General features: G+C 45.6%; 1 protein-coding gene across 1 annotated transcript; it reads right to left on the bottom strand.

Annotated features, from left to right (window-relative positions):
* PASD1 (PAS domain containing repressor 1) lies at window positions 1-27,023 on the bottom strand. The gene is made up of 21 exons (XM_065643192.1): window positions 26,936-27,023; window positions 26,179-26,235; window positions 24,621-24,775; window positions 23,974-24,065; window positions 22,034-22,123; window positions 20,805-20,925; window positions 19,985-20,098; window positions 19,174-19,292; window positions 18,243-18,325; window positions 13,863-13,969; window positions 10,983-11,130; window positions 8,808-8,889; window positions 7,546-7,669; window positions 6,658-6,767; window positions 6,082-6,168; window positions 4,991-5,149; window positions 4,264-4,461; window positions 3,224-3,423; window positions 2,343-2,435; window positions 1,685-1,892; window positions 1-453 (listed from the first exon to the last, which is right to left on the bottom strand). The coding sequence occupies exons 1-21, from the start codon at window positions 26,989-26,991 to the stop codon at window positions 289-291; spliced, it is 2,568 nt and encodes an 855-aa protein (XP_065499264.1). The 5' UTR covers window positions 26,992-27,023; the 3' UTR covers window positions 1-288.
* Window positions 27,024-27,049: the final 26 nt, after the last annotated feature.

Below are 27,049 nucleotides of genomic sequence, written 5' to 3'. Positions count from 1 at the left end.
ATGAACAACCTCCCCGTGGCCAAAAAGCCATCGCCTCCCCGCCGTACCGCTGTGCTGGGCACGAGCACATACAGCTGCTGGAGCAGCGTCACCGACCGGCTGCGTGGAAAACCCAACGAGGTGCCCCTGGGGCCGTCTGTCCCTGGCGGGGACGGTCCCTCCAGCCACCACCTTCCCCGCGGTCACGGCCTCACCCGTCCCGTGCTCTGACGGCGTCGTCCTCCCCTCGCCTGCGCCTGGGGCGCCGGGCGGCTGCGGCCAAGGTGGTTCCTGCCTCCCGACCGGCGCTCAGGGCAGCTGCATCTCGGGCGGGTCGGGCAGGTTGCAGGCCTGGCCCTGCGCGTGGCGGCTCTGCGGCTGCAGAAAGTAGCTCAGGGGGTTCTGCTGCGGGGTGTGGGCCGGCTGGAAAATGCGCTGTGTTGGACCGCCAGGCACCGGCTCAGGACCTTGCATCTGTCAGGAGACACAAATCGGACAAGTCAGGCTGCCCCACGGCGCATCTGCTCCTTGTCTTGCTGCAGGGCTGATGCTGAGGCTTGTATCAAGTCCTAAAGGCAACCTCCCACCCATCAAGAGTACAAACTGTGGACGAGCAGCTTGGGATGCAGGTGCTATCAGCACAACTAACAATGCCTGGAGAGTACGGAGGGGAAGCAGGACCCACCTGTCCTAGCAGCCCAATGGGGAGCCCAGAAGGAAGGGAGACCTTCAAAAGCTACTTGCACACAAGGTAAAATCTGCAGGACGTGCAACTTCCATTTTCCATAGGAAGGATCTTCAGGCAACCAATTAAGAGGTTGTAGAGTGACCTTGTCCATGTACCACCCTGTGGCTGGTACCCCAAAGGCCTGGACTTGCTGGTTCATCCCCCATGAAAGGCATTGTGGCACCAAAGTCTAGGTTTCTGTTGCCCTGGAGCTATTTACCTCCCCCAGCATCATCATTCTACTGTCCGTATCGCTAGTCCTCAGAACCTCAGTGCAGCCCTCGAGCACATGTACCCAAAGCAGGGATGGCTCATGTCCACATTTACTGACAAAAATGATTAATTTCTTACTCTACATCCAGTCCTGCTGCATGGCTACTTTCAGTTGCACCTACTCTTCCTGTTTTGTTTTATACCATCTTTGTCTTTAACTCTGCCAGCCAGGCAGAGAGTATATTGGAGAGTATATTACTAGTTAATTATTACTTTCAACAACCCCTCTCCTTGGCGGTGTCTCTGGTTCGGCATGCACTAATGAAGCTGTGCTTTGAAAAACGAAAATCACTTTCTCCAGAGACTTGTGTTGTGAAACAACTATTTACTAAAAGAAAGCAGTGATGGCAGCTGATAAAAAAACTTGCTATGCTGAGACATAACAGCAGGAGGCATGTTTTCAAAAGAGTTTATCCCTTATGTTTTGTGTCTACAGCAAGATTCCCACCAGAGCTCCTCTGGATGAGAAGCTGTTTGAAGAACTGGGTAGTTTTTCTAGACACTATATGATAACTGAGCTTGTTGGAAAATATGGCAGAGCCAGTCTGGAAAGGCTGAGCACTTGGGTACACGCAGATATGGTGGGAATGGAGGATGCATGAGTGCACTGACCAAGTTTGATTAGCCAAGTAAGTCCCGTCTCTTCAAAAAAACCACAACCCAACCCCAAAGCCATCCCTGTGCATCCTGTTCCAGCTCCATTACCTGAAGGTAGAGACGGTGCTGCTGAACCTGTTGCTGTGGCCACTGGTGGAGATGAACTGGTGTGTTTGCCTGGTGGGATGTGAAGCTGGTGTGTGGGATCATCACAGATGGGGAGAAAACAGGCGGTGGGGCTGGAGGTCGGACGGTGCTACATGTAATCGGTTGCATCTGTATTGGGGAAGGCAAGATCTGCTGCTCTGCAACGAATCTGCCACGGGGAGGAAAATAAGGTGTGAGAACCCAAACCCAGGCCCACCCCTGGAGCAGGTGCTGCGGGAACCAGACTGGAGCAGGGTTTGTGACAAGAGTGGCAAGAGCAGGCCCCAGATTTCCCCCTCCCCATCCAGCACAGACTGGAACTGCAGAAAATTACGGTTTTTAAAGTTGTACATCTCCTCCACAACTTAAGCATTTTAGCTTTGCAAAAGTAAAAAAAAAAGTTAAAAAATATTTTAAAAAAACATTTTAGTTATCATAAAGTTATTTGTAATTAAAAAAATATTCTCATTACTTTTTCGCCTAACCAGCTGAGCTTTTGTTTCTTTTAAGACTGAGACTGTGTTTGTGTCACTGTGTACAAGTTTTTCGAAGCAATTTTCAGTGCCATAAAGTGCCCAGCTAAAACAGCGTGTGAAAACCAGGGCCAGCAAAGGCTCTCTTTCCCTGCTGCCTCCTGGCACTGCTGTACATGGACTGGCCACCGCCGTTGCCTCTGGGGATCACGGCTTGGATAGACTGACCCAACAGCATCCTGCGGTGGAGGGAAAACACGATGGTGAGGGAAGGGAGCGCCCCTACCTTCTGACTGTCAGTCTCTAGAAACAAATCCCTGAAAATCCTTCCTGAAAGTATGCAAGACATCACCCTGAAAAAAGCTAATGAAATAGGATGCTGCTTATCACCTCGTCTAATGCACTTGCAGAGCTGAGTTGAAACTCGCTAAATCTTTCATGTAAGAAATAAGTTTGATAGATGGTAAGACATGTTGGGTTTATCTTGCTTCCCTACACAGCATTTTGCCTGGATCCTGTAGGCAGTGTCTGCAGATACCTCCCTGAAAGGTGGCTGAATAGTTTGGGGCAGTTGTATATGTTTTATACAACATTTACAGCATTGTATAAAAGAAAAATGGCTTTGCCATAGCACGTGTCCTGGCTGGAGAAAAGACACCTTGGAGCTTCAGAAGAAGCAGACACAGGCTTGGGAAAGGTTCTCCCTGACAGTTTTTACTGTTCACTCCCTCTGACAGCAGAGATATCCAAAGGTTACTGAGCTACGTGGAGAGCTTATGGAAATATGGAGAGAAAAGGACTTCAGGCCCCTGAGGGTACAGTGCGGTGTGCCCAGCACCCCGTTTGCACAGGCACCAGGCTCACCAGTAACCCAGATCTCTGCAGGAGGGAACGTCCCTACATCCCTGCTGTGCCACCCAGAGACCATCCTCCCCCAGGCCCAGCCGTGCCTGCCCTCCCCACCGCCCGGCTGCTGCCGTTTTCTGTCACCGCCATCAGGACGGTCCTGGCAGGGCTGCGTTCCTACCTGAGGCTCCTGTCCTGGCTGTAGTCAGACTGCGGTTGCCTCTCGCTGCCCTCAGTCGGCATCTGCGCAGCCACCGTAACGGGACGCGTTTGTGAGAACACCACGGGGTTGCTGTAGGGGGGCACCGAAATGCTCGTCTGCCCCGGCAGACACGTTTGCTGGCCTTGGTTTCCTCTCATGAGGTGCTGCTGCTGCTGTACCTGAAACGAAGACATAGATAACCACGTAAGTTTTAAAGCTCCTGAACGGAAGGCTAAAGTAACTGCTTCCAGTATGCAGATGGGAAAAGGAGAAGGAACAGCAGGATATTCTCCCTGAAGACAGCTGCAGGAACAATATATCTGTTCAGGACAACCAACCTGTTTACGTTTATCGCCCCTGCAAGGTGAGTGCTGGGATCCCCAGTGGCAGGGGCAGACGGTCTCTTGAGAAAGCAGAGGAAAAGGGTAAGGGCACAAGGCCTGAGGGAGAAGACACCAGCTTAAAAGGGGAGGAGGAGTGCCAATATGAAGTCCCCAAGGGAAATGTCTCATCCTTCCTTTAAAGCAGTAGTTTTGGTCTTTTTTGCTTTTGGACACCTCATTTCTTTCCCAAGAAGCTGTGACCATCTATATGGTGGATTTAGGTGTAGCGATGACAAACTGGTTTTTCAAAGCTGCCTTTGAAGACTTCTCAGGCAGAAGAAAATTAATCTTTTAAAATTATGCCTGCTTCCCCATGTTATGAAGTCACAACTCTCACTGGCTATGAACAAGCATCATGTTGCAATCTCAAACAGAAGCAAATGAGAGCCCAGATCTCCCACTCAGTTCCTCTCAGGTCACCAGGGCAGCTCCAGCCGTCTCCAGGGTTTAGTGCTTTTAGGCTACCTGACTTTTACTGTTACAGTTGAACATCATCATTCACAACTGACTCTCAACGCAAATTTTGTAATGCCAGCTACTGGGTAAAACCAGCGCAGAGGAGATGCACGGGACCACAGGGAGGGGGGACACAGCAGACAAGAAAGTGGCTGATGAAGACAAGGAAGGAGCAGTGACCTGGGCGGCCGTGCCGCAGGGGTCCCTGAGGAATTGGCACGGTGACGGCAGGTGGGTGCTGCAGAAGTGCTTCGTCCCCATCAGGCCTTGCTGTTGGGACTTCTTGGCTGTGGTCTGCCTGGGTGTCCCCGGCGGCCGCCGGGGGCTGGGGTGCTGCACGTTGTTAAAGACGACTGGGATCGGCTGCTGCATCAGCATCTTTAAATAAGAGAGACACATGAGTTGTTGCAATGCATACAGTGGTTGTAGTCCCTCGGAGATACCACCTCCGACTCTCGGGCTGTCTCTATCAACATATATCACACTGCAGCAGCAACATCTCTAAATCCAGGGGCAAAGTGAACCACAAATAATAGAAAATCAAATGTTAGCTTGCGTCGACATATTTATTCAGAGCCATGACCATTCCAGCTCCATTACACTTGTTGCAAGGCACTGGTGATTCAGCAGCACTACCAAACCACCTAGCTTTTTGTGCAGGAGAACTTCAGATTAGCTTGGGATTGTTTTTTTTCTAAATCATGAAAATTACTGATTCAGTACTTAAGCAGATACTGACATCATTTATCTCTCAGGAAACACTACTCCCATATCTGACACCAAACTACCAGTTTATCCAGAGTTCATTTCTAAATGCTTTTGTCACTGATGGTTTTGTTACCGACCTGTGTGCTGAAAGGAAAAGCAAACGGTTTGTGGGTCTGGGAAGCCCGGGAGCGGTGGGTACCTGCAGGTTAGAGTCCTGCACTAGCTGGAGCTGCTCCTTGATGACGTGGAGTTCTTCTTGCTGCGTCTTGATGTCAGCTTGCAGTATGCGTGTCCTCTCCTCCAGCTGCTCTTTCAGCTGGTGCATCATCCCCAGTTGGGCTGGGAAATGGTACACTGGCTGTGGAGAACAGAGAACAAGATCACAGGGTAGGACCTGTCCTGCTGCTCACATTCATAGCGATGCTGGCTTCAGAAAAATGACTGCTTTGCAGCTTTTGCCATAGAAAGTATGATGCTGGCAAAAAAACCTCTTTGGCAATTGCATATTTAACCAAAGAACCACTGTACTTCCAGAGCAGCAGCACACCAGGCTCATAGTGCCTTGCTCCAGATCTTGGTCTGTTAAACTTTTGCACAGTCCGTGCATGAGACTCCCCTGTCCCTTGAGTGTGACACCCTCCTGATTTCGGACCACGTGCGTTTTATGGCAGACACTGCATGCAAACCCTTGCCACACCTCCAGGCCGGGCTTGCAGTTGTGCTGCTAATTATATTTGCAGATGCCAGGGCCAAGTTAGTTTGTAATCCCGCTTTGGAATTAATTTTTCATACCCACATTGGCCGTCTTCAATCCCTGTATTATAGTCTAGATGTTTACTACACTGACCTCAAAACTCTGTGAGGACAGGCCTCATAGTTATGGTTTATGATACCCACTTTCTGTTTGTTTGTTTTGTTTTCCTTAGCCCAACTCAAACTTTCCATGACATCCCCTTCCTCTACCAGGGCAATAAAATTCTTCAGCATCATATCAGTCTCCAGCTAGTTGCTAGCAATTCAGAGATGAGCCTTCAGCAGCCCCCAATGGCTTTGACAAGCATAAACCTCCTTCTAAGCTATTTCCTTGGGTGCCCTACTTGCTCTTGTCTCCTCGATGAAACAATAATTGCAATAATCTGGTTGCAGGTAAATCTCAGTAACAGCAATGGCATTGAAACCTTGCCCCACACAGGGACAGCCAGCAAGGAGGTAAGAGCAGTGAACTGAAGCCACTGCGCCTGCCCTGTTGACTGGCCATACCAGCGTGTTTAACAAAAATAAACCACATACCATCACAGCGTGCTGAGAGGGGACTGCCGGCTGAGCCACGGGATGCTGGGGGAGGTGTTCACCAGGGGCTTGAGGAGTTGCTATGGCCTAGAAATGAAAACTTCGCTTTACTGTAGGTCCATAGCACCTCTGGTGCAGACTTGGGGCATTACCAGCTCGTATTGGTGACGAACAAGTGCAGGGAATTAGATAACTCCACCTGGAGATCTGAGGATGAGCCTGAAGGGAGAATTTAAGCTCTTGCACGTCCCCTGCTAATTGCAAATCCTTGATGCCAGCATCCATTTTTGGATAAAGGCAATTTCGCATGTACAAACCCCAAGAACAGGGGGCTCGCGATGTGAGAAAGGGTTTGGCCTGGAGGAGCAAATTGAATCCCAAAAGAAGGCAGCAGAGGAGCCTACAGCAGCTCTCCACTGGCTCTGCCAGCCAGCAGCCTTCCCCACAGCCCCGGGAAGCCCCGTCCCCAGCACACTCAGAGGAGGGAGATCCAGCCTCTCGGAGGGCGAGATCAAGGTTTGTCAAGCTCATTTCTTTACAGCATCAGAAAGACTTTTGCTTGTCAGGACCACTGACCTGGGCACTTGCAGCCGACGCCAGCCGCAGGGCTGCCTTCTCCGCCTGCCCCCCCGGCACTGATGGCCGTGTGGGAGTGCTGGCGTCCGTGTGTCGCATGGACGATGTGGCTGGAAAAGAAACTGTTTGCTGTGATATGGCAGACCTGTGCCTGGGTCCCCTGGCTAAGCCTGAACTCCATGTATGCAGACGAGCAGCGACCCTAACACTGCCAAACCAGGTCCCCAGACTGCTCCTCCGTGGTCCCGCTGGCTCTTCCCCTGACTCGCAGGGTTCCCTTCTGATGCTAACGCCCTGGTTCAGCTGTCCCTCCATGGGTGTCTCCAGATGAGCTTTCCCACTCTCTCCCTAGCACATGTTTCAAGAAAAGCCCCCCGAGTTGGCTCCTACCCATTGCCCTGCACGGGCACTGTGGTCACCTTGCTGCTGACCCCAGGGTGCGGGTGACATTCCTGGGAGCTGGGATGAAGCTTGCCAGCAAGGCGGGCAGCCTTCTGCACTCCTTCAGCAGGGGTTTATCATCATGAGGGACCATACTACTCCATAATAAACGTTTCATCAGTGAAGTTTGGAACTCAATCAAATTGCCGCAGCTCAGCAAGTCACCTCCTGTCCCTCGAGCCACAACAAACAACCATAACCCTTAAACACAGGAAAGCTGCTCTCACCTTGGCAGTGAGCTAAGGAGGGAGGAGGCAGCACAAGGCTGCAGCTCTGCTGCCGCACCGTAACTTGTTACAGCACAGTACGTCAGTCCCGGTGCTGAGCACTCCCCTCCCGCCCTGACTCAGTCACTCCCAGCCGAACCCCAGTATTTTGGAGGCTGCTGTGCCCTCCAGCCCGCTCCTCGCTCCCGTGCCAGGCTCCCCCGGCCATGCTGGCACCTACACGCGGAGTCGGAGAGGGCGGTGTGCGAGGAGTGCCGGGAGCTGTGGGATGACAGCGACAGTCCCTCCCGGCCGGCGTCCTGGCTGCTGCCGCACTGCCCCACGTCCAGGTAGCTGCTGTGGCTCTGCAGGGAGGGAAGCACAAGCATCGGGACAGTCAGCAGGAGAGGACAGTGCTGGAGGGGACCTTCATCTCCCTGACTGCTTGTCTGCAAAGATGCCACCTGGCAGACAGTTTATGGCAAACAGCCCGTGACTGTTGGGTAGTAGGAGAGTGTTTCACCTGCAGGACACGGGTGACCATGACGGCCGTGCCACCACCCTCCTTGTGCCTCCTAGGGTGCTCCCCAGCTTCCCACTGCCCTCCAGAAGATCAAGTAATGGGAGTGATTGCTCTGGCTCTCCTCCAACTGCCTTACATCAACAGATGCAGCTTAAGGTCTGCAGAAAAATACCTCAGCTATCATGTGGAAAGGGCAAAAAGACATACAAGTGTGCCGTGGCGACAGAGAAGCAGCTGGTTGCAAGACAGTCCTTGCTCAAGCACAATATGTCTCTGAGATAGCTTCCCCTACACATCCCATAAACACTTCTGTAAGATAACGTCTGAAGAGCAATGCGGCTAATGGAATGATAATTACACAACAATCCTCTTGAAATTACTTATTCGTAAACTACTGAGAGGAAGAAATGACCTTGTTGATTAGGCAGGTGTGTTGGGATGCCAGACTGATCCAAGCCATGGAAATTATTGCTCTTGTCACAATCCTACACTTGATGGGATCCTGCCCAACGGCGTAAACAGAGCTGAAAATCTAGAATGTTTTCACTTCACTTCCAGTCTCCATCTGAGCATCAGTAACGAGCTGGCATTAATGAAACAGGTACCACATGGTACTGCCCTGCGCTTTACTAATGGTGACAGGTTCAGCAATCTTGGCTCCAGCTCTAATTTTGTGGTTCTGAGCTGAGATGTTTTAACTTGTTGTTTGAGTAACAGTCTCAGAAAGATAACAAAGAGCAGAACAGCAGCAATGCAACTGCTGAATTTGCAGTTATATGCCTGAACCGAGATGGGCAGTTCAGAGTCATGCAGTGGAAGACTTCTCAGAGCCTGCCTGAGTCACAGCCCAGCTGAAGGCTTGGAAGGAGATGAGAGTGAAGGACAAGGAGAAAAACACCCAGATATTTTCCTAAGGCTGGTAAGCGATTACTCAGCTTGGTTTAAACACCTACTCATTCAACTGTGAAGGGACATGGTACCTTTAGAGAAGAGGATGTCAGTTCAATCGATGACTCTTCAAGGCCAAGATCTCGCCTTCTTTCAGCTCGAACTTCTGCATAACTAAAAAGAAAAAAAAAAATTAAATCCAGTTTTTCAGCCTGGATGTTGTTTACTGCATAGTTACAGATCACTATGGAGTTTTCATGTTGAGTCATAAGTTTTGCACAGCATGCGCACACACACACACACTCTCACATTGAAGTTGCTTCGAAGAACATAATCACACAGCCTCGAAATCCACGAATAACTGCACATGCTGAATACCCACAGATTAGACACAACAGGGCAGTGTCCCAGTCCCACCGCACCCAGGACTGCAGAACCTAAATGATTAATTGCACTAATCATTTCAAGCACAAATGTAGACACTCCTTTGAAAATTTTGGCCCTGGATGTCTTCAAGCAAAACTAATTTAAAAGCAAAGTGCACTTGGTTATTGGAGACAAAATGGGTGTCTTTGTCCTCAGTATGATTTTGCTAATAAAGGAGATTCCTACTTTCCATAATCAGGCAGAAAAACGTTCCTACAGCTTCTGTGCACGTAAACTGCCCTAGCAAGTGAACACTAATTTTCTAACCTGCTGATGGTCAAGCATCATTTTTTTTGCATGTTATATGGTAGCTGAGTGAGACCTAAGGCAGCGCCTTGGCAAGAAGCAGGTCGGCTCTCTCTGAGGGTGCACACAGTGCCATGCAGCTGCCACAGCAGCATTAACATCCTTGCGCTGGTGGAAGCTCTGAATACAAGCTGACGGCTGCGCAGCTGCAATACAAGGTGCAGGAATCCCCGGGAATGTGTCTCTAAAAGTGTATATTTGCTTTCCTTACTATTTTTTCTCTTAAATAATAAAATATTTACAGTAAGCAATGCCACATGATTCACCATGGGGATAAATTGGAGAGGATGTTTTAAAGACTCTCTGAGTGTTTGTAGATTGTGGGTACTGAAAGATGCCAGAATTTAGGGTGCTGAAATATTAATGAGTGATAAGCTTTGTGGGAGGTAAGAGAAGTTGCCGAACTGAACTCACTTATATGATTGTAGGCAATGAATTTTCCTGAAATCATATTCTAACTTGTGTGTTTCAATATTATATTCTAAACCTTAACTATATGAGACAGAATTGAACTTAAAAATCTATTTAGGACTATATCACTAGGTTTCAGAGGCACTGGAAGCAGAAAGAGCAAACAAGTTCATGCACAATAAATTCAGAGCTTAGAGGGAAGCCAAACTCCCTGAAGGACAGCAGAAGCAACACAACTCAGAAGCAATCCCTCTGTCTAACATTTGCTTACAATAACACTTGACATGTACTGTATATCAGCACTCACAGCTCTAATCACTTACACCTGTTTTGTGGTGTAAGGTGTTCTCAGTCTGTGTTTCAGAACATCCCAGTTTACTGGTGTTTGTTCTTCCAGATGTTTGACAAGAAAGAAAGAGGACCAGAAAAAAATTCACAAATTGATTCCTGACAGTAAAGAAAGATGCAGGGAGCAATATGTTTACTCGAGTTAATAGAGCAAACCAGTATGTCACTATTTTTCCAGCCCTTCAGTAAACACATTCTTAGTCTTAACACCGTCTGTTTTGAGGTGACAGTGGTAATCAACAGATTCCCCTCCAGAGGTGCAGATCTCAGAGCATCCCAGACGCGCTGCTTTCCAGTGCGGGTTTGCACGGAGCGCAAGCAGCTTCCCACTAGGTGGGGATCCTGGGCTGAATTTCAGCTGAGGAACAAGGCCAGCAGGACAGCAGCGAACTGTAAGTCATAAATATTTAAAGCTCTGATCAAAAGGTTTTGTAGGAAATGTATGATCCCATTCACACCCGTAAATCCATCAGCTTTAATTCCTCCTAGGGCCACGGCATCGCTAGGGATAAAAGCAGAATGTAACACACTGATACACTCAGCCAATGGTGGCTTCCGGGATTTTGGCTTGGTTGCCAAAAAAAAAAAAAAGAGAGTAATGAAAATACATTATGCTTTTCCCTATGCTCCCTGTCATAATAGTATTGTACAATTACATACAGTCTTAGCTTGTCAATACGCACAGCAAATATTTGGCTAACACAACACAGGACTAGAAAAAATAATGGATGAGCACATGGGACACACATTGTGAAGTGCTTGGTGCTTGCTCCTACCTAACTACCAGGTGCGTGCAAACGATGAACTCAGGTTTGGAATTCCACTGGTGGTAGGTGATGTAGTAGTGTGTCTGTAGCCATATCCACTGCTGGCCTTTGGTCAGGAACCGATAGTAACAGGACTTTCCTTTTCCAAACTGCATCACTGTTAAACCAAAAAGAAAGCAATTTAGAGCAAACAGAAATTTCACGGTACAAAGGCAATCAGAAAAAAACACTCAGCCCCATACCCTCCTTGCAGTCTGCTACTGCACTAAAATGGGTCTCGTGGCTTTATAAACACGACAAATGATACACAACCATGCACTGAGCTTTTATTTGGGTTTTTTTCTGCCACTGATTTTCAAGACTGCACTTTGCTATTTTGAGATTGTTCTTATAACTAATAACTGGCATAACTATATAACTAGCTGTATTTTTATTTGTGGGCTCCTGTGATATAAGCATAAATAATATTAACTAAAAAAAGTATTGGCCTTTCACAGGTACATGAAAATGAATTTCAAAGACTCGGGGCTTGAAGTCAGGATCCTAATAATGGCACAAAACAACAGGATAGTGGAATTTTAGCAGTTTAACTGAGAGTTTTCTTCTGAGAGATGATCCAAATACACCAGACCTGGTACATATTATCGGGGTATGTCCAGAAAAATTTCAAGTGGTGTTACTGGAAAATAAAGAGGGGAACTACATTAAATAACCACATTAATTGTTCCCAGACTGCTGGGAGTACAAAATGAAACATGCTCCCTTAAAATATCCGTACTTAACGCAAAGTAAAATATTAACATGGTCTAAGCAAACCCATATAACTCCACAGTAGGCAAGATGCCTGCCCAGAGTGGTCAACCTGATGAATGGGAACTTATCAAGCCACACTAACCCAAGTATTTTTATTCACCTGCACACCTCTATGCTAAATACCAGGACTAACTTCTTCAGTGATCCCATTAATAGTGATGGGCTTTAGATGAAGCACTTGGCGAAGGTCTTCTGGCTAACAGGCCATGCTGGGGGTCACTCAGCTCCTAGTCTTGGCAGAGACTTCCTAAAGCGACTTCTATAAGTCACTTTTCCAGCACCTTACTTTGTCCCCCTGCACAGTAAGATTAAAGTATCCTTTCCTTCAAGTGTGTTGTGCAAATGCTCTTTTAATATGTAAGAGTAGATCCATGGCTAGTAGAGATGTAGGACATAAATCACTAAATAGATTCTCTGGTGAGTGATCTGACACCACTCTCAGTATAGTTAGTGTTTCCACCAAACTGCATGCACATATTACCAAAAGGACATCATCCGGTTAAGTAGCTCACTTCTCTCTGCGTCATCTTTTAAACAACCAGCATGGAAAAGTACTATATTTGAGAGCAATTAAAATATTCCTTTAATATTCCCATCTACATGCTTGCTGCACTTCACACAGCTTGTGTGTAGCCCCTTTCACAGCTTCCTTCGTGTGCTCAGCCAGGCAGCCCATGTCCCTGCCGCCTGTTTGGCACCAGCGCTTTGCCTTGACAGGGCAGAAAAGCCGGCAGAGAAGTGGAGTGGGAAAACTTGACATTCAATGAAGAAGTCATTTTTTCCATTCTCTGCTAGGTCCTTTAGCATCTCATAAATGCAGGTGGCAGAGGGTAAGTGGTAGAGATGGGGGTGGTTTGCATGTCAGAGATGAAGCAGCTCGTCCAGCTCCATCGTGCTGGTGGGCTGTGGAGTTTCTTGGTGTCCCTGCATCAGGCTGCTCTGCATCTCAGCGCAATTACAGCATCCCACTTTCTCTGCTCTCTGGGGTGTCCCTATTTCCTTTTGACAAAACACTCTCCTTACAAATGGACAGAGCAGAGAGGCAAACAGAGAGTTTGCCCAACAGGAAACCTATACATAATATTTATTGGCAAAATATCTGATTACCTAGATGCATTTTACAAAGTGGGTAGCTACTTATCATCAGAGCACTTGGCAATGCAAACCAGCTGGAGGACAGACCTAATTCTGGCTCAATATCCCAGTCTGAAGTCCATGTAACAAAACAGAAAAATACAGTCTCAGGGATAAAGCATTTCACACGCTCATCTGGTAGGAAAAGCATACTGATTACCAGCAGACCATGTCTGCTGCCACCTTTTGCCCTTCCTCACATCATCGCCAGCCTTCAGCAGGACACGGGGCTTCAGCAGCCGGCTGCACTGCCACAGTGCTTGGGCTAAGTGCTCCTTCTGACCTGGCTCCTCCTGGGCTCTTGCAGGTCACAGTATGTCACCTTGCATGAAGATGAACTTTGTGGATGTTCACACATCAGCCCAAACTGGACTTTTCTGCTTTGCTTTCAGGCTGACCAAAACTGCGCTATCTTCACCCACAAGGAATCTGTATTAGGTACTTTTGTATTTAAAAAAGGGTCTGAATCTCCAGAAGCATTTTACTAACAGTGAGCTTCACAACATCTAATTGCACAGGCAGGTGATCCAAGTGCTGCTTTTGAAGGTGTTTTGGTGAGCTGAGCCTCCTGGCTGACTCCAGAGCCCTGGGGACCAGCAAGAACCCATGACCTGTGACAATCAACAAAACTACCAGGGTTTGGGGGCAGAGGGTGTAAAGTTCTGACTTCCCATCTATTAATCTTATTTCAGTCTCCTCAGACAATCTGTGCTCAAACATGGTATCTGTCAGTTTGGGAAACCTGCACAAACAGTTCCTGATCTGAGTGAATTCTGCAAGGATTCAGCCTCCCAGGTAAGTGTCAGCTATGACAGTCTGTCATGGGGAAAGATAATTCCCTTGTGCTCCCGACAAAGATGCCTTTTGCGACAACAGTAAAAGGTTTTGCATGAGTGACAAACAAGATAAAGACAGGCATGCTGCAGAGAGAGAGGAACTTACAGTGTTCATGGCACCTAGCAAGAAGCTCCAGGTCATCTGCGTGGTAGTAATCATACCCTGACGTTCCCAGAACCTCAAAGGGTAAATATCCTATAATAGGTGGAGCCCTAGAAGGGAAGCAAAAGGCAGGGAGTGAGCACAAAATCTGACACTTTGACATCCTGGTAGACATGCTGTGATACTAATGACCAAAACCATCTTGTGTGTTCACTTGTCAGGGAAATCAGGAGTGGGTTTTCATATACACAATGATGTATTTTCATATACAAGAAAAAAAAAAAAACCTAAACCAAAACAAAACAAAACCCCACCAGCGAGGCAGCGAGGGAGAGGTAAAAACTGAGAAAATGAAAAGGTGTGTGTTTACTGTTTCATAGCCTATTCATTATGTGGGTGTAGAGAAAGGCATGTACGTACGCAAGTGACTCAATTCTTTAAGCACGCTTGTGAGACACACAGCTTGAGAAACGCTACGGCTGTTCATGTGCATAATAACTTGGAGCTTGAGTAAAATTATCCAGTAGGTTGGATGTAAATGTCATCTGGGTAGTAACTGTAGAAGGAAAAGTGAGGAAGCTGCAGTGTGTGTCAGGACCAGCTTGGATAAATGAAAAAGTAGTTGTTCCTATGGAAAAGTTTGGGAAATTTTCACCTGGAAAAACGTGTCTGTGCTGGTAGTAAAGATAAGAATAGGCATGGGGCTGATTTTAAAGACTGTTATTTCAATGGCAGGCAGATAAGGAATCGAGGAAACATTTAGATGGGCACATTGCAATGACTTACCTGACTATTCTGCTGCCAATGCTAGATTTTCCATTTTCTAGGCAAAATAACGAGGATTTTTTTTTAAGCAAGTGTCCTAACAACACTGAGCTTGGCTTCATCAGAGCCTGCTAGCTTATGATTGTGAAACAACACTGAAATGTGAGGAGAAAACCACTATTTTTGCCTCTACTGCCTCGATCACACGCAACCTTCTGTCCCCTAGCACTCAAGTACACTCCTGCTTGCACCACTTCAATCATCACATGTCCTTGGTGAGGCAGGATTTGTGCTAATTTGGTTTCATCTGTTTGTTTTGGCTGCTGGATGTGCTGATAGCATGAGGCTCACCTGCCAAGTTCTGCCTGTTCCTCAGGAATAAGGTGGTGATGTGTTAGCAAAATGGTTAACAGTTCAAAACCAGGGCAGTCCGAAGGTGTCACTGCCTATCAAACATGTCTCTCCTGCTGCCCTTCTCTTGGTGTGTCAAGTGCCTCTCTTAAGGAAGGCTGAACGCCATAAAGTGGCCAAGAATATGAGCAAAAATGATTTAAGTGTAAGTACACCTGGGCTTGGATGGATTGATCCTGAGTTTTCTGGATATTAATGTGGGAAGTTCTCCTGTCCTGGCTGAGTAATCCGGCTCCACATTTGTACTCTTGAGAGACATGGAAGGCACAGATTATTCAAGTAAAGAGAGCCCAGACAGGTCTATAAGCTCTCTGTTCCCCACAGCTATGGGTAGTCTGGCAACAAACTGGAAAGAGGGGAGAAGGAAGCAGAGCCAGGAATCCAATCAACAGCAGCCCCAGGAGGATCAAGGTCTCAGCAGGAGCTCCCAAGCCCCAGCACAAGGGGTTGGCTGGAAGAGCCAGTCCTCCACACTCTCTGATGGCAAATCTCTTGAAACACAGTGGTCTCCATCACGACACAGCTTTATTTATTCAAATATCATTTCATAGAGCACTGTGCTCCTTTCCTCATGTGACCCAGATTTCTGTTAATGCTTATAATACATGTATTTATTAAAGTGTCCTTCCTTGCTGTCTCTTTGGCAGAACGTGCCAGTGTCTCTCCTATCTTTAATGATATGCTTATATTCAAGACAATAATGTCTTTCAGATGCACATCAGATAAACATTTAAGCTGATCAGGAAAGCATTAGGCTTTCCAGACTTTTGCCAGAATCCTTTAAATGAGAAAGCAACCAGAAAATGCTCCTCATCTGTCATTTGACAAGGAGCTGCCTTGCTTGTGAACTTTAGAAGTGTCTTGTTAGCTTAAGTTCCAGCCTTGAGGCCTGCAACTCACTGTGCAAATGGTCATGCACGATCTTCAGAGAAACTTTTGAGTGCAGCTCTTTAATAAATGATGGGAAAATAAGGAGAGGACCACAATGCAGAAGAGAAATAGACCATTATCAAAGCTGACAGGTTTTCTTCCTCTACACCCATCTTCATGTAAACCCAGAATAAAGATTTTTCCTGGTTTTCTAATGTTTATCCAGATCTATGGAGTGCTTTATGCATTATCTATATTTACTCCAATTTATGTTGTCGTCATGATAGCAAAGGTCCTGATTTCAACTCATGCTGGGTATCTTTTGCCCCTGCTGATGGCACACCTCAGTGTCAGGCAGTGTGAGTTGTCGCAAATAAGCAAGAAATAGCAAAATACCCAACACCATTTCACAGGGTCCTGTGGACTGTACTGGAGAGAGGTTTGAATCGGTGATTAAATGAGACAACCCACATGATCTTCCACTCATTCTTCAGTTTGGGCTCACTGCTCACACCTGAGGCTGTCACAAACTCTGCCTCAGCATCTGCAGCAGCTTAACTTACTCTCTGTAACAATGGTTTCCTCACCAGGGATATCAGTGGGACCAGAGTGGCTGCAAGCAGCCAGCGCAGAGATTCCTTTCTGAGTCATAACCCAGACTCATCAAAAGACTCTTTGATAGGTTTCAAAGCAGCTCTTGCTCGCCTTATTCACAGGAGCTGCTGGGTGTTGTGGTTTAACCCAGCAGGCAGCTCAACACCACACACAGCCGTTCGCTCACTCTCCCGCACCCTGCTGAGATCAGGGGAGAGAATTGAGAGGAAAAAAAAAAAGTAAACCTCGTGGGTTAAGGTAAAGGCAGTTTAATAGGACATAATGGGAAAATAATAATAATATGTAAAACAAGTGATGCACGATGCAATTGCTCACCACTCATCAAACCAATACTCAGCCAGCTCCCAAGCAGCAATCTCCTGGCTATCTTTTCCCTACTTTATATACTGAGCATGACATCATATGGTGTGGAATATCTTTTTGGTCAGCTGGGGTCAGCTGTCCTTGCTGTGTCCCCACCCAACTTCTCGTGCATCTCCAGCCTCCTTGCTGAAAAGTCCTTGACTTGGTCTAAATGTTACTTGGCAACAACCAAAAATCAGTGCATTATCAACATTCTTCTCATACTAAATCCAAAACACAACACTATACTGGCTACTAAGAAGAAAATGAATTCTACCCTAGCCAAAACCAGGACACTGGGACGCAGCCCTTTGGAAAACCAGCTCATTTCATCAAACAGTGAAACAGGGGACTTAGGGCTCTTTTACAGATCTTAACATTAATCATCTGATTCTGGAAACGTGCATTACTGGACAGGTTAGCTAAAGTCTAACAAAGTCGCTCCAGCAAGATCTCGACAACATGAATAACAAGCCGACTGCCCCAAACCACATGGCATTAACCACAGAGCTGTTGCAGGGTCAGTTCCTCCATGCTTCAAGGCTTGATGCACGAGCTACACACCTTGTTTACTATATAAATGCAAGTTATTATTTGTTTATAGCAGCTCTCTCTCTTTCTTAATCTAAATGTGCAGATTATATTTAGGTTTTTTTCCTCCCAAATATTTTTTCCCTACAGCCTTATTTACTAGTCTTCTCTTTCTAGAAAGGAAATTAGTACCTTTGCACAGCTTGCAAAGGGAGGGATAATGGAAAGGGTAGGATTTTGCAATGCATTTATGCTTACATGTCAAATACACAGAAGTGAGTGAACAAAAACCTCCAGCATCTTTTGAAGAAAATGAATCCTATATTAATCAGCTTAATAAAGTGGTTCCATTCTGTTTCATTCACCAAGCTGAATCATAGTCCACCATATGCATTGTCAAAACCAAATCTACAATTAAATCATCTAACTCATGCCTTTTTATTTTATTTCTGTAAATTCCATAATTTCTCAAGGTGAAAATAAAAAGTTTATTTACACTGTAAAATATTTAGAAGGTTTCCTGAAAGCTGTAGGTAGAAAACAGAGGAACTAAACCAATACAGGGAACAGGGCCCACACTGCTCAGTTTTAAAGAGTTAATATCTTGGTGAACTTAGACATTTTTCTAGATATTTTCCCATCATTTAATATGGTTTCTTACCTGCCTAAAATATGAAAGGGAGCAAAGCATTTAAGGATGCCTAATAAGTAAGTTCAGAGTATTATTACTTATTCGGTTGCATTTAATTAGAGCTATTCTGCTTGGGCTGTCAGGCAATAGCTACACAAACTTTTCTGGTTTTAAACTACTGTTTGTTTATTCTTAGTGACTAAAACCAAATATCTTACCTATGGTCCAAGAATAAAAACTTCCATTCCAAACTATGCCTCGATGTAAATTCTTCACATGGATCTTCAATATTGCAGAGCTCCTGCAAAACGGTTGGCACGTTCAGACATTTAATTCTATGAAATGCTGAAAGGAGCCCTCTAACAAGACAAGGATCCACCTTCTTGGTATAAAAAACCCCAGCAAAATACAGGACTTTTAAAGCACTTGACTTATTTTCTCTAAGGAATGTACAAGCCTTGTTTTATAGATGCATAAACTGATGAAAAGTGGCTGAATATTTACCCTGGGCTGAATTTCAAAGCTGGGATAAATAGTCCAAGGGCCTCATCTTGCAGTCTGTGGGCAAAAATCCTCAGCTTTTTGTAAATATTGGTATCTGAAGATGGATGACAGCACCAGGTCCAGCCTCAAACCTAGCTGGCTAATGCCTTCTTGAGCAAGAAGCACCTGTAGTCGTTATCCCCATCCTCACTGCATTCCACTACAGAACTCTTACAGACGAGCAGAAAGAGTCCACAGGACATGGTGCTCACAGCGTTTCAAGATGCAGGTGGACTTCTTACACAAAGGAGCGGTGGGATGTATTTCTTTAAAGGCTGCAACTTTTCAAGCAGTTTAGCTGGTCACCTTGTGTTGGCACTTTCTGGGCTGACTGCTCTGGGACACCCCACCACACCACCAGCTCTTCTCAAACGCAACTCCCGCTTTACCTCTTGTCATTCCAAAATACACACTTCATGTCATCTTCCAGCCAAAAACACAGCGGTGTCCTCTCTCATTTACCAACTCTTTGCACAAACAGTCTGTGCTGCTGAGCTCCCTCCTCAAGAGGCCCCTGCAACACGGCTCGTGGTACCAGCAGCAGCTCTGCCGCTGAGCACCGACCATCCCTGTGCAAAAGGGACAAAGCGGTTGCAGAGCTCTCACCTTTAGGAACTGCGGGGTGACGAGACGAACAGTTGCTACGAGGCAAACCTGCTCCTCCGTGGCTGACCTGAAAGCTCGTGCAATAGCTGACTCAAAGCCATTACAAGAGGGTGTAGGCACTAGACACAACGAGACAATTTATTTAAGAAGAAGAGGAAGGAGAGCTTTCTTTTCATGTTAAGACAGGTACAATGACTGATGAAACCCAAACAACAAACCCCTCCTACTCATAAGGTGATGCCACACCGATACACGCTGATGTTATTTAAATCATGACCCTTTAGGCTCTGAGTTACACAGTTGTAACCACCTACTCCTGGCTTGCAGGGAAGCTTCGTAAGAGCTCTGAGCAGCTCACAGTGTGCAGCTACAGTCTCCTTGTCAGCCTTTCTCCAGCTCAACATTTGCAAGATTCAAGATTTTACAGGTTTCTCAAACTATTTCATATTTTAAAAGTCATTTGATTGCCACGAGTGAGGCAGAGTAGCATATTTTACTGGTTATTTGAATAAGTATGATTCTATGATTCTATGAAGTAGGCTGCTTTACAATTGGCAGTGGGTCAAATGGAGGTCGGATCAGTCTGGCATCACTTCCTTAAGCACAGAATGCAGAAGATTGCACTTTCCTGACCAATTGCCTCCCCACCTCTTTCATATGAAAAATGTCTTCAATATATCCAGAGCTCATTCCATCCCTGCCGATTATGGGGCATTTTCAGCAGAAATAAGGCCGTTAGAAGGCTACAAATCAACACACAAATTAAAGGAAAGAGGTAGAGAGGTAAAGGCAGGCTGGAGCAGTAACTTACCATGAGTAAAATATTTAAAATCCACTACAAATTTCACATATTCATACATCAGGGGTTCATTTGGATCTAAGTTGCCTCTTGCTAAATGGCAGCAAAACTCTATTTGTTTTTCCGCTGAAATGAAAGAGAGGGAGACAAACGCAATGTTACTAGAAATCTGCACTTTAGCACACTCCATATATCGAATCTATCTACGTGTTTATACTAGCCCTGCTGCTGTGGTGTCTGAGCGTAACCTGCTGGGGATGCTCTTGATTCCTGTAAGTAAATGTTGGTTAGGAAGAAGCTGCTGCCCGCTCTGGTGCTGGGGATGTTCTCTGGGGAAAGGGACATATTGGGGTTGGGACAGCAGCCAGAGGTAGAGATCTGGATGGAGTGTTCAGATAAGAAGGCTGTTGCCTAGATCACACGTAGGGTTTCTCAGGTGCCTTGAGACATGCAAGCTTCCTAAGGAACAAAGACTCTGCCAAAACCCTTGGGGATTTTTCCTACCCTATTCCTTCCCCAAAGCCCCTCACTCCTTTCACAGGCTCAGTCCAGCATCCTGCCCTGGCCAAAAAATCTAGTGAGGGTGACTTCACTGTCCTGTGATGCAAAGCAGAAAGTAAAACCCAGTCTGTCCAAATCAAAGACCAAGCACTAGCAGCACGTCGGAACATTATTAGACAATGTGCTGCATTAAAAACCAGAAATATTAACCGTGGCAAAACAGAAGTGTCAGGCAGGAGAATTAAATAGCTGGAGAGTTCTGTGCATGCTCCTCCAGGAGCTGTTTGCCTTTGGCAAACTTCCCTGACCGCCAGATAAGAGCAGAGCTTACCGTTCAGGAAATCAGCTGCAGCAGGATCTGTCATGAGCACATGTGGAGAAAGGAGCTTGTACACCTCGCTCTGCTCCCGCTCAGGCAGAAAGTTTAATATATTTTGGTCCACCAAATCTGACTGATACAAAAGAATGCTTTGTCATGTTCAGCAGCACAACCTGACACAACCACACGCCTTTTCGCCCCACAGCAGAACACAGACACTGCTGGTCTGGCACAGATGTTTAAGACAAGGAAACACAGTCAATCTGCAATTGGGTCTAGGGCAGAATATAACCCTTAGATTATTTTACCCTGGGGTTGCTATCTTTTTGCAAAAGGTTGAATGGGTCCCAGAGGTTACCCTTCAGTTCAGCCAGATGCAAGCTGGAGAAGAACCTCTGGTACTACAGGAATACAACATGATGAAAAATGTCATATCAAAATGAAAATTTGAAACATTTCCCTTTGGAAGCACAAGATAGAAGTGGGAGAGTTCCTTCTCACATCCTCTATTTGTCTTCTAGGCTGAACATCTGGCAAAATCAGCTTGACTTGCAAGTGTTTCAGCGCTGATAAACCCGCACATCCTGACTAAATGGGTTCTACCAAAACGTCAGCACATATTTGTTTCTTTGCACACCAGGACATTCAGCCAGGATAACTGTGTGCTCAAGTTTGCCGTCATATATCATAGCATCCTTAATGCCTCATGCTTGGCACTAGATAAAAATAAAAAACACTTTTGAGGGGCCAGCAGAAATTTCTTCACCCAACAGCTAACTGATTTCTAGAAATTCTCCCAGAAAACTCTGAGGCCACACACTTGTTACTAAAGGCCAGGGGCTCAAAGTAGAAAAACCCAACATCATTAGAAGAGCAGAGATTCAGCCCTGAAATAATCTTTACATTACCTGAGAAGAGCTTTAGCATGCACAGATTTCACAAGCGTAAGATTTTCCATATACCTAGTGGGATGAACACCACCCAGACCGCCTTGCAGATGTACAGCCAAGGGGTGAGCTACAAGTACAGTGAGTTTGCATAGGTTTTTTTAACTAACTCACAGACCTGAGATAGAATCTGTTATTCACAGAAGCCTGAGAAAGTCCCTAAGAGTTTGTAGATTTATCCCCTACAAACAGCTGCCTCTTTGGTCGGACAAAACCAAGCCCCAGCCCTGCGGTGATGGGGCTGCGTTAAGGCAGAGGAGTGATTCTTCAACATATTGCATTGTCAGAACTTACCGGTAAATGTCCAAGCAGAGACGAGACACTATCAGATACATAAATAATAATCCCATCAGTGGTAAGAGCAATGAGAAAGCCATCTAGTGCCTAATGATAAAAGGCAGGCAAAAAAATAATAATAAAAAAATAATTATGCAAGGGAACTTAAAATGTAGTAGGTTAATTTATTCTTTGGTGATGCTTTTAACAGCCTAAAACTAACATAAATCAATTACAAAATAATAGTTCAATGCAGAAAAATAAATATTACACATGCTGCCTAATTCAACATTCTTCTTATATTCTTATTTGCTCATTAATATTAAATTGTGTCATATTTTTCACTCAGTATTTATTTAACATAAAGCAAGACAGTGGTGGTTAAAATTTCTACACCCACGCAATTCTGGTGACTTCAGTCACTTCATTATGTGTTCTGAATTACACAATAGTTAACCAATTCTGTGCGTAAGGACATGTTAGATAGCATCATGGCAAACCCAACATTGTCGATGGATTTGAAGGTGGATGGATGGATAAGCAGAAATGGAAAAATTATACAATGCTGTATTTTTAGCCATTTCTGGACAATATAGACAAGATCCAAAGCCTTATTTATTTTGCTTAAAGCACTCATTTGTTAGGCTAGTGACACAACAATTTTAAAATTTGTTTTGTTTCTCCTTTCTTATTCACAATGGTTTCTGTCCTGGAATTGAAGTTCTCTGTCCCTTTTATGTCACTGCATGTGATTTCCTCTTTGGGTGTGCTCCCTATTCTTCACAACATCTTCTCGTACTATTGACCCAGTGTCTGTCTTTATTCTCCTCTAACCCTTACCAAGGCCTGAGAGGTTTAATCTCTGGTCAGCAGTGTGGACAAAGCCAACTCTTCCAAAAATGCCGTGAGGCTGCTCTGCAGCTTAGCTACAGGGAGCCAGAGATGCAGGATTCACCACCTTCCTCACAGCCAGTTATTCCCCACCTCACTGTCATATTCTGCCTTTGCTGAAAATAAGCTCTAACCAGAAAAAAACATTGATTTTTAAGTAAACTGGTCAACAGTCTAATGTAGCCTAGCAAGCCATCTGTTATTAAAGGGCTGTCTTCCCCTTGCCACTTCTAAGAGGGGAATTTGTTTCGATTCAGCTGGAACAAACTAGCTTGTTTGGTGAGAGAAGTTCCCAGAAAGAACAAACAGACTTTTCCAGGGAGGTGAGTCATGACATCCTGGCAAAAAGGAGTAACTAAGACGCTGTAGCACCTCCCAGCTCATCCCAGCATACACCCTTATTTTGGTGGGGCAAGGAGCACCAGCTGCCCACGCAGGGTAGGAGATGTCCTCGCCAGAGGAAAATGCAGCACAAACCAAGAGCGGCATCCTTAAAAAAGGAAAATTGTAGGCTCATGGGGTGTCTCTAGATCGGCTAAGCATTTCAGAGGTGAGAGTACCAGAGCTGTTCTCCTGAATGCACTTAAAGGCAATCTGAGCAAAAGATACAGCATTCACATCACAGGTACAGCACCGCACAGCTCGCAGCAGCAAAGGCAGCAAAGTAAATGCTGCCTGGCTAATGGGATGTGGGAGGAAGAGAGGTGCTCTGCTTTTTTCAGGTCCTTTCAAGTTTTTGCCAAAAGTGCTAGCTCTAGCAGCTCTTCTGAGAAGAGCAGTTCTCTTTTTCCTCTCTCACCAGGCCAAATCTGCACCAAATTGGTCTTCGTTCCTAAAAGAAAAGCTGTTTATCTTTAAGGAGAAGTGATCATATTTTTAATTCTGTGTCTGCAAAGCATTTAGCACAACATTGGTCTCTGTCAGGTTTGTATTATATATGCCAGCAGAGTATAAATTATTAACATTAACATTGGGACCTATAGGTGAAAAGGAAAAAATATGTCTCTGAACTACTCCATTGAACTGATTACTTCTCACTTATCAATGCAGCTTTAATTTCTTCTTACCTCTAACATCAACTGGGTGAACTCCTCGTTGCTAAGAAATGAAGGCTTCCAGTCTTGTCTAATCTCACAGGCTTCTGTCTGTGCTGTGATTTCTTAAAGAGAAAACATCAAAAAGGGAACGTGACTCATGCTAGTTGGATTTTTTTCATTTTCAAGTAACACTAGATTTCTTTTAAGAGATTTTCAGAGGAATCATCCTCAGATCATTCTCCACACAAAGCCTTCTTGTATGCAACAGTCATTTCCCACGCCATCACGATACAAATGCATTAGAAATCAAGAAAAGGAAGAAGAGACATTTTGAGTAGTCTGAAGAAAACCTTCAAAAATTAAGGTCAATGAGCTAATTTCAGAGTAGCTGAGCATGACAGTGAGCAGAGGGTGTCCGTGACTCTGAAGCCATTTCAGGAAGGCTCACAGGAGTGCCCAGACAGCAGGACAGGATGCAGCCAACCATGCCCTAACCCAGGAGACCTGGGAACAGGGCACAGAAACTCTTTTTCCCCATTTTTTGTAGTGCACGCTGTTCCTCAGCTCTTCCTCCCCCATGCTGTGTTTGACAGTGTACAAAATGGGCCAGGGGACGTGGAGGCCAGCGAGATGCAGAGCCATTGCCTCCAATGGGAGCAGCCAGTGCCCTCCAGTACCTTTCTGTTTCTGTAAGAAGTCGATGGTTCTCTGCAGTATTGTGGACTTGTCCATCTTGAGAGGGTGGCCATGGCCCTGCAGCATCGTGCAAAGCTCTTTAATGAGGACATTGAACTGGTCTCTCCTCTTCTTCTCAGATTTGTTGCGTGATGCCCTGGGTGACAGAAACATAAATGCCACTGAACGAAATGAAGGACGTACAGCTTGACCCAAGGAAAGGTAAATGGCCTTGGCTCAGCAAAACACTTTAGATACAAGAATCTAAACTTTGCTAGGACTGCTCATTTGTTTAAAATTAGGCTTGGGTGTAAATGCCTTGCTGGTGCTCAGAGCCTTGCAGCAGGACTGAGCTCACTGTCGGCAAGGAGAACCTGGAGGTAACAAATAGGATTAACATTCATTTGAGCCAGACCATATCCCTGTGTACATTTCAGCAGCAGTTCCCATTGTTCAAAGGTCATGATAATGAGGTGAAGGTGTTATGGGTGAAATTTCTACAGTACGAGAAAGAAGTCCTCGCATCTACATGCTCACGTTTTTCCCACCTCATTTTTAAGAACTTTTGTTTTGCAGTAAGTAGACACACAAAATCCAAAGGATACCTTACTCTCTGACTTGTACTTGCAAAAGTACCTTATAGAGACACAATACCATGCAGAGACAACTCAACTGCAAAATGAAGTCAAGCACATGCTCTTGTATCTGGGTTTGGAAATCTGCTGCTATGATATACGAAACTGGGAATGTTAAGAGTCTGGCTGCGGAAACCACAGAATAGTTTCCAGCTTTCTTTAATACAATTTAAGAATGTTTTATTAGGGTTTTCCTCTCCCTTAAAAACAATAAAGGAGAAAGCAAATCCATGCAATTTTTTTCCAAAATTATCTTTCCAGTACTCATATCTGAAATAACACTATTTCCATACAACCTTTTCCAGGAGTAATTAATTTTCTTTACAAGTGTGTTCATGATTATGCATGCTTCCTGTGATCTAGACCAAGGGTGGTATGCAGAAAACATTTCCATTCACATTCAGCTTGGCATTTGGAGGTTCTCAGATCCAGCATTTACATTCACAGCCATCTCTGTTTTGGCACTTGTGTACAATGACTAATTACAACTGAGCCAAATGCTTCTCTGCAGTGAAACTAATTCATACCTGTGCTAAAGCAGAACTGCTCTCTAAGTTTCACAGGGAACTCTACCCCAGGTGGGCAGCACTGCATGATGCCAGTAAAATCACAGGTCAAGAGTCCTGCATCAAGATAATAAATAGCCATGGGCTAACACAAGATTCTGAGGGCATGACAATGTAATTTAAGGACTGCTCAGCTGATTAACCCACCGTAGGGGTGGTCAAACACACTATAAGAAGCTTGAAAACGGTGACTTCATTATGCTGTTTGTGGTGCACTATACACAGCCTATAAATGGCATGAGGGCTTTGCCTCTGACGTCAGCGGTCCCAAGTGCTTTTTCAAGTATCAGACAGCATGACATTTACAATTCTCCCTCGAGAGACCTTCCACTCTCAGTGCTCTTTGCATCCCTTCGTACCTCTTTGCCCTGTCCTTCTCATCTTCATCCATCAGTTCGTTTACACAGCACAGGGCTCTGGAAGGAAAAGACAGAAGTACTTACTGAGACATACTCCCTGATCTTGTTGAGGATGTCAGAATATGGAGCTCACTGCTTTGTACTTTACGATCTCCTGAATGTTTCAATCTTCCCTTTCCCAAACTCCTCTCTTGTTATGCAGTTTCTTGCTTGTTCTGTCAACTCGTGAAGCTTGAGAAGTGAAACCATTGCTATATGCCCCAACATACAGCTACAACGAGTGTGACTTTAGAGGGAAAGAGCTAAGAGCCAGCAGCCCCACAGCCTGCCTTTGCGCTCTGCTCACCACAGGATGGGGAACTCTGCCCAAGCACTGAACTCTGCACAGGAATCAGCATCTCCCCTGCAGATCTGAGAGCCGTTTTGACTCTGATGTCTGCATCAGGCAGCACTGCACCTGGTCCTGTTTTGGGAAACCAAGCAGGTTGCTGGTTGATTTCAACCATGGCAATGCTTGAAAAGCATCTGAGATTTCTTTCACTGTGGAAGGGTATAGGAGGAAGAAAACTGTGCTAATCCCCCAAAGGATCAGTATTAGGCAATAGCAGGGTACTATCAGGACATCTAAAAGATGATATGATAGACAGGCTCATCCAAAGCACTCTGCAGTTGATGACTCCTGCTTGCACTCGTGGACTTCCACCACATTATCTGAGCTGGGATTCATACCCAAGACTTTAAGTTAAAACTCCCTCACCTGGCACTAACCAGTGAAGAGACGGGAATGTGACCTCTGTTCCCTGGGTTCTGCATGTCCCTGCACCAGAACAGTCATTGTGGGCTGCTGCCTTTATCTTAACAGTTCCTGCAG

This window comes from Caloenas nicobarica, chromosome 12, assembly GCF_036013445.1.
Source record: "Caloenas nicobarica isolate bCalNic1 chromosome 12, bCalNic1.hap1, whole genome shotgun sequence".
Lineage (NCBI taxonomy): Eukaryota > Metazoa > Chordata > Aves > Columbiformes > Columbidae > Caloenas > Caloenas nicobarica.
Note: the sequence above shows the minus strand (reverse complement) of the source record. Positions and strands in the feature narration are given on the sequence as shown.

Excerpts from the sequence above, each read along its gene's own strand:
- PASD1 (XM_065643192.1), bottom strand. The coding sequence starts at position 26,991 with ATGCAGAACCCAGGGAACAGAGGTCACATTCCCGTCTCTTCACTGGTT. Across the intron at positions 8,890-10,982 it reads TGCACGCACCTGGTAGTTAG|TTATGCAGAAGTTCGAGCTG; the intron begins GTAGGAGCAAGC and ends TTTTCTTTTTAG. Across the intron at positions 6,169-6,657 it reads CGTCGGCTGCAAGTGCCCAG|GCCATAGCAACTCCTCAAGC; the intron begins GTCAGTGGTCCT and ends TTTCATTTCTAG.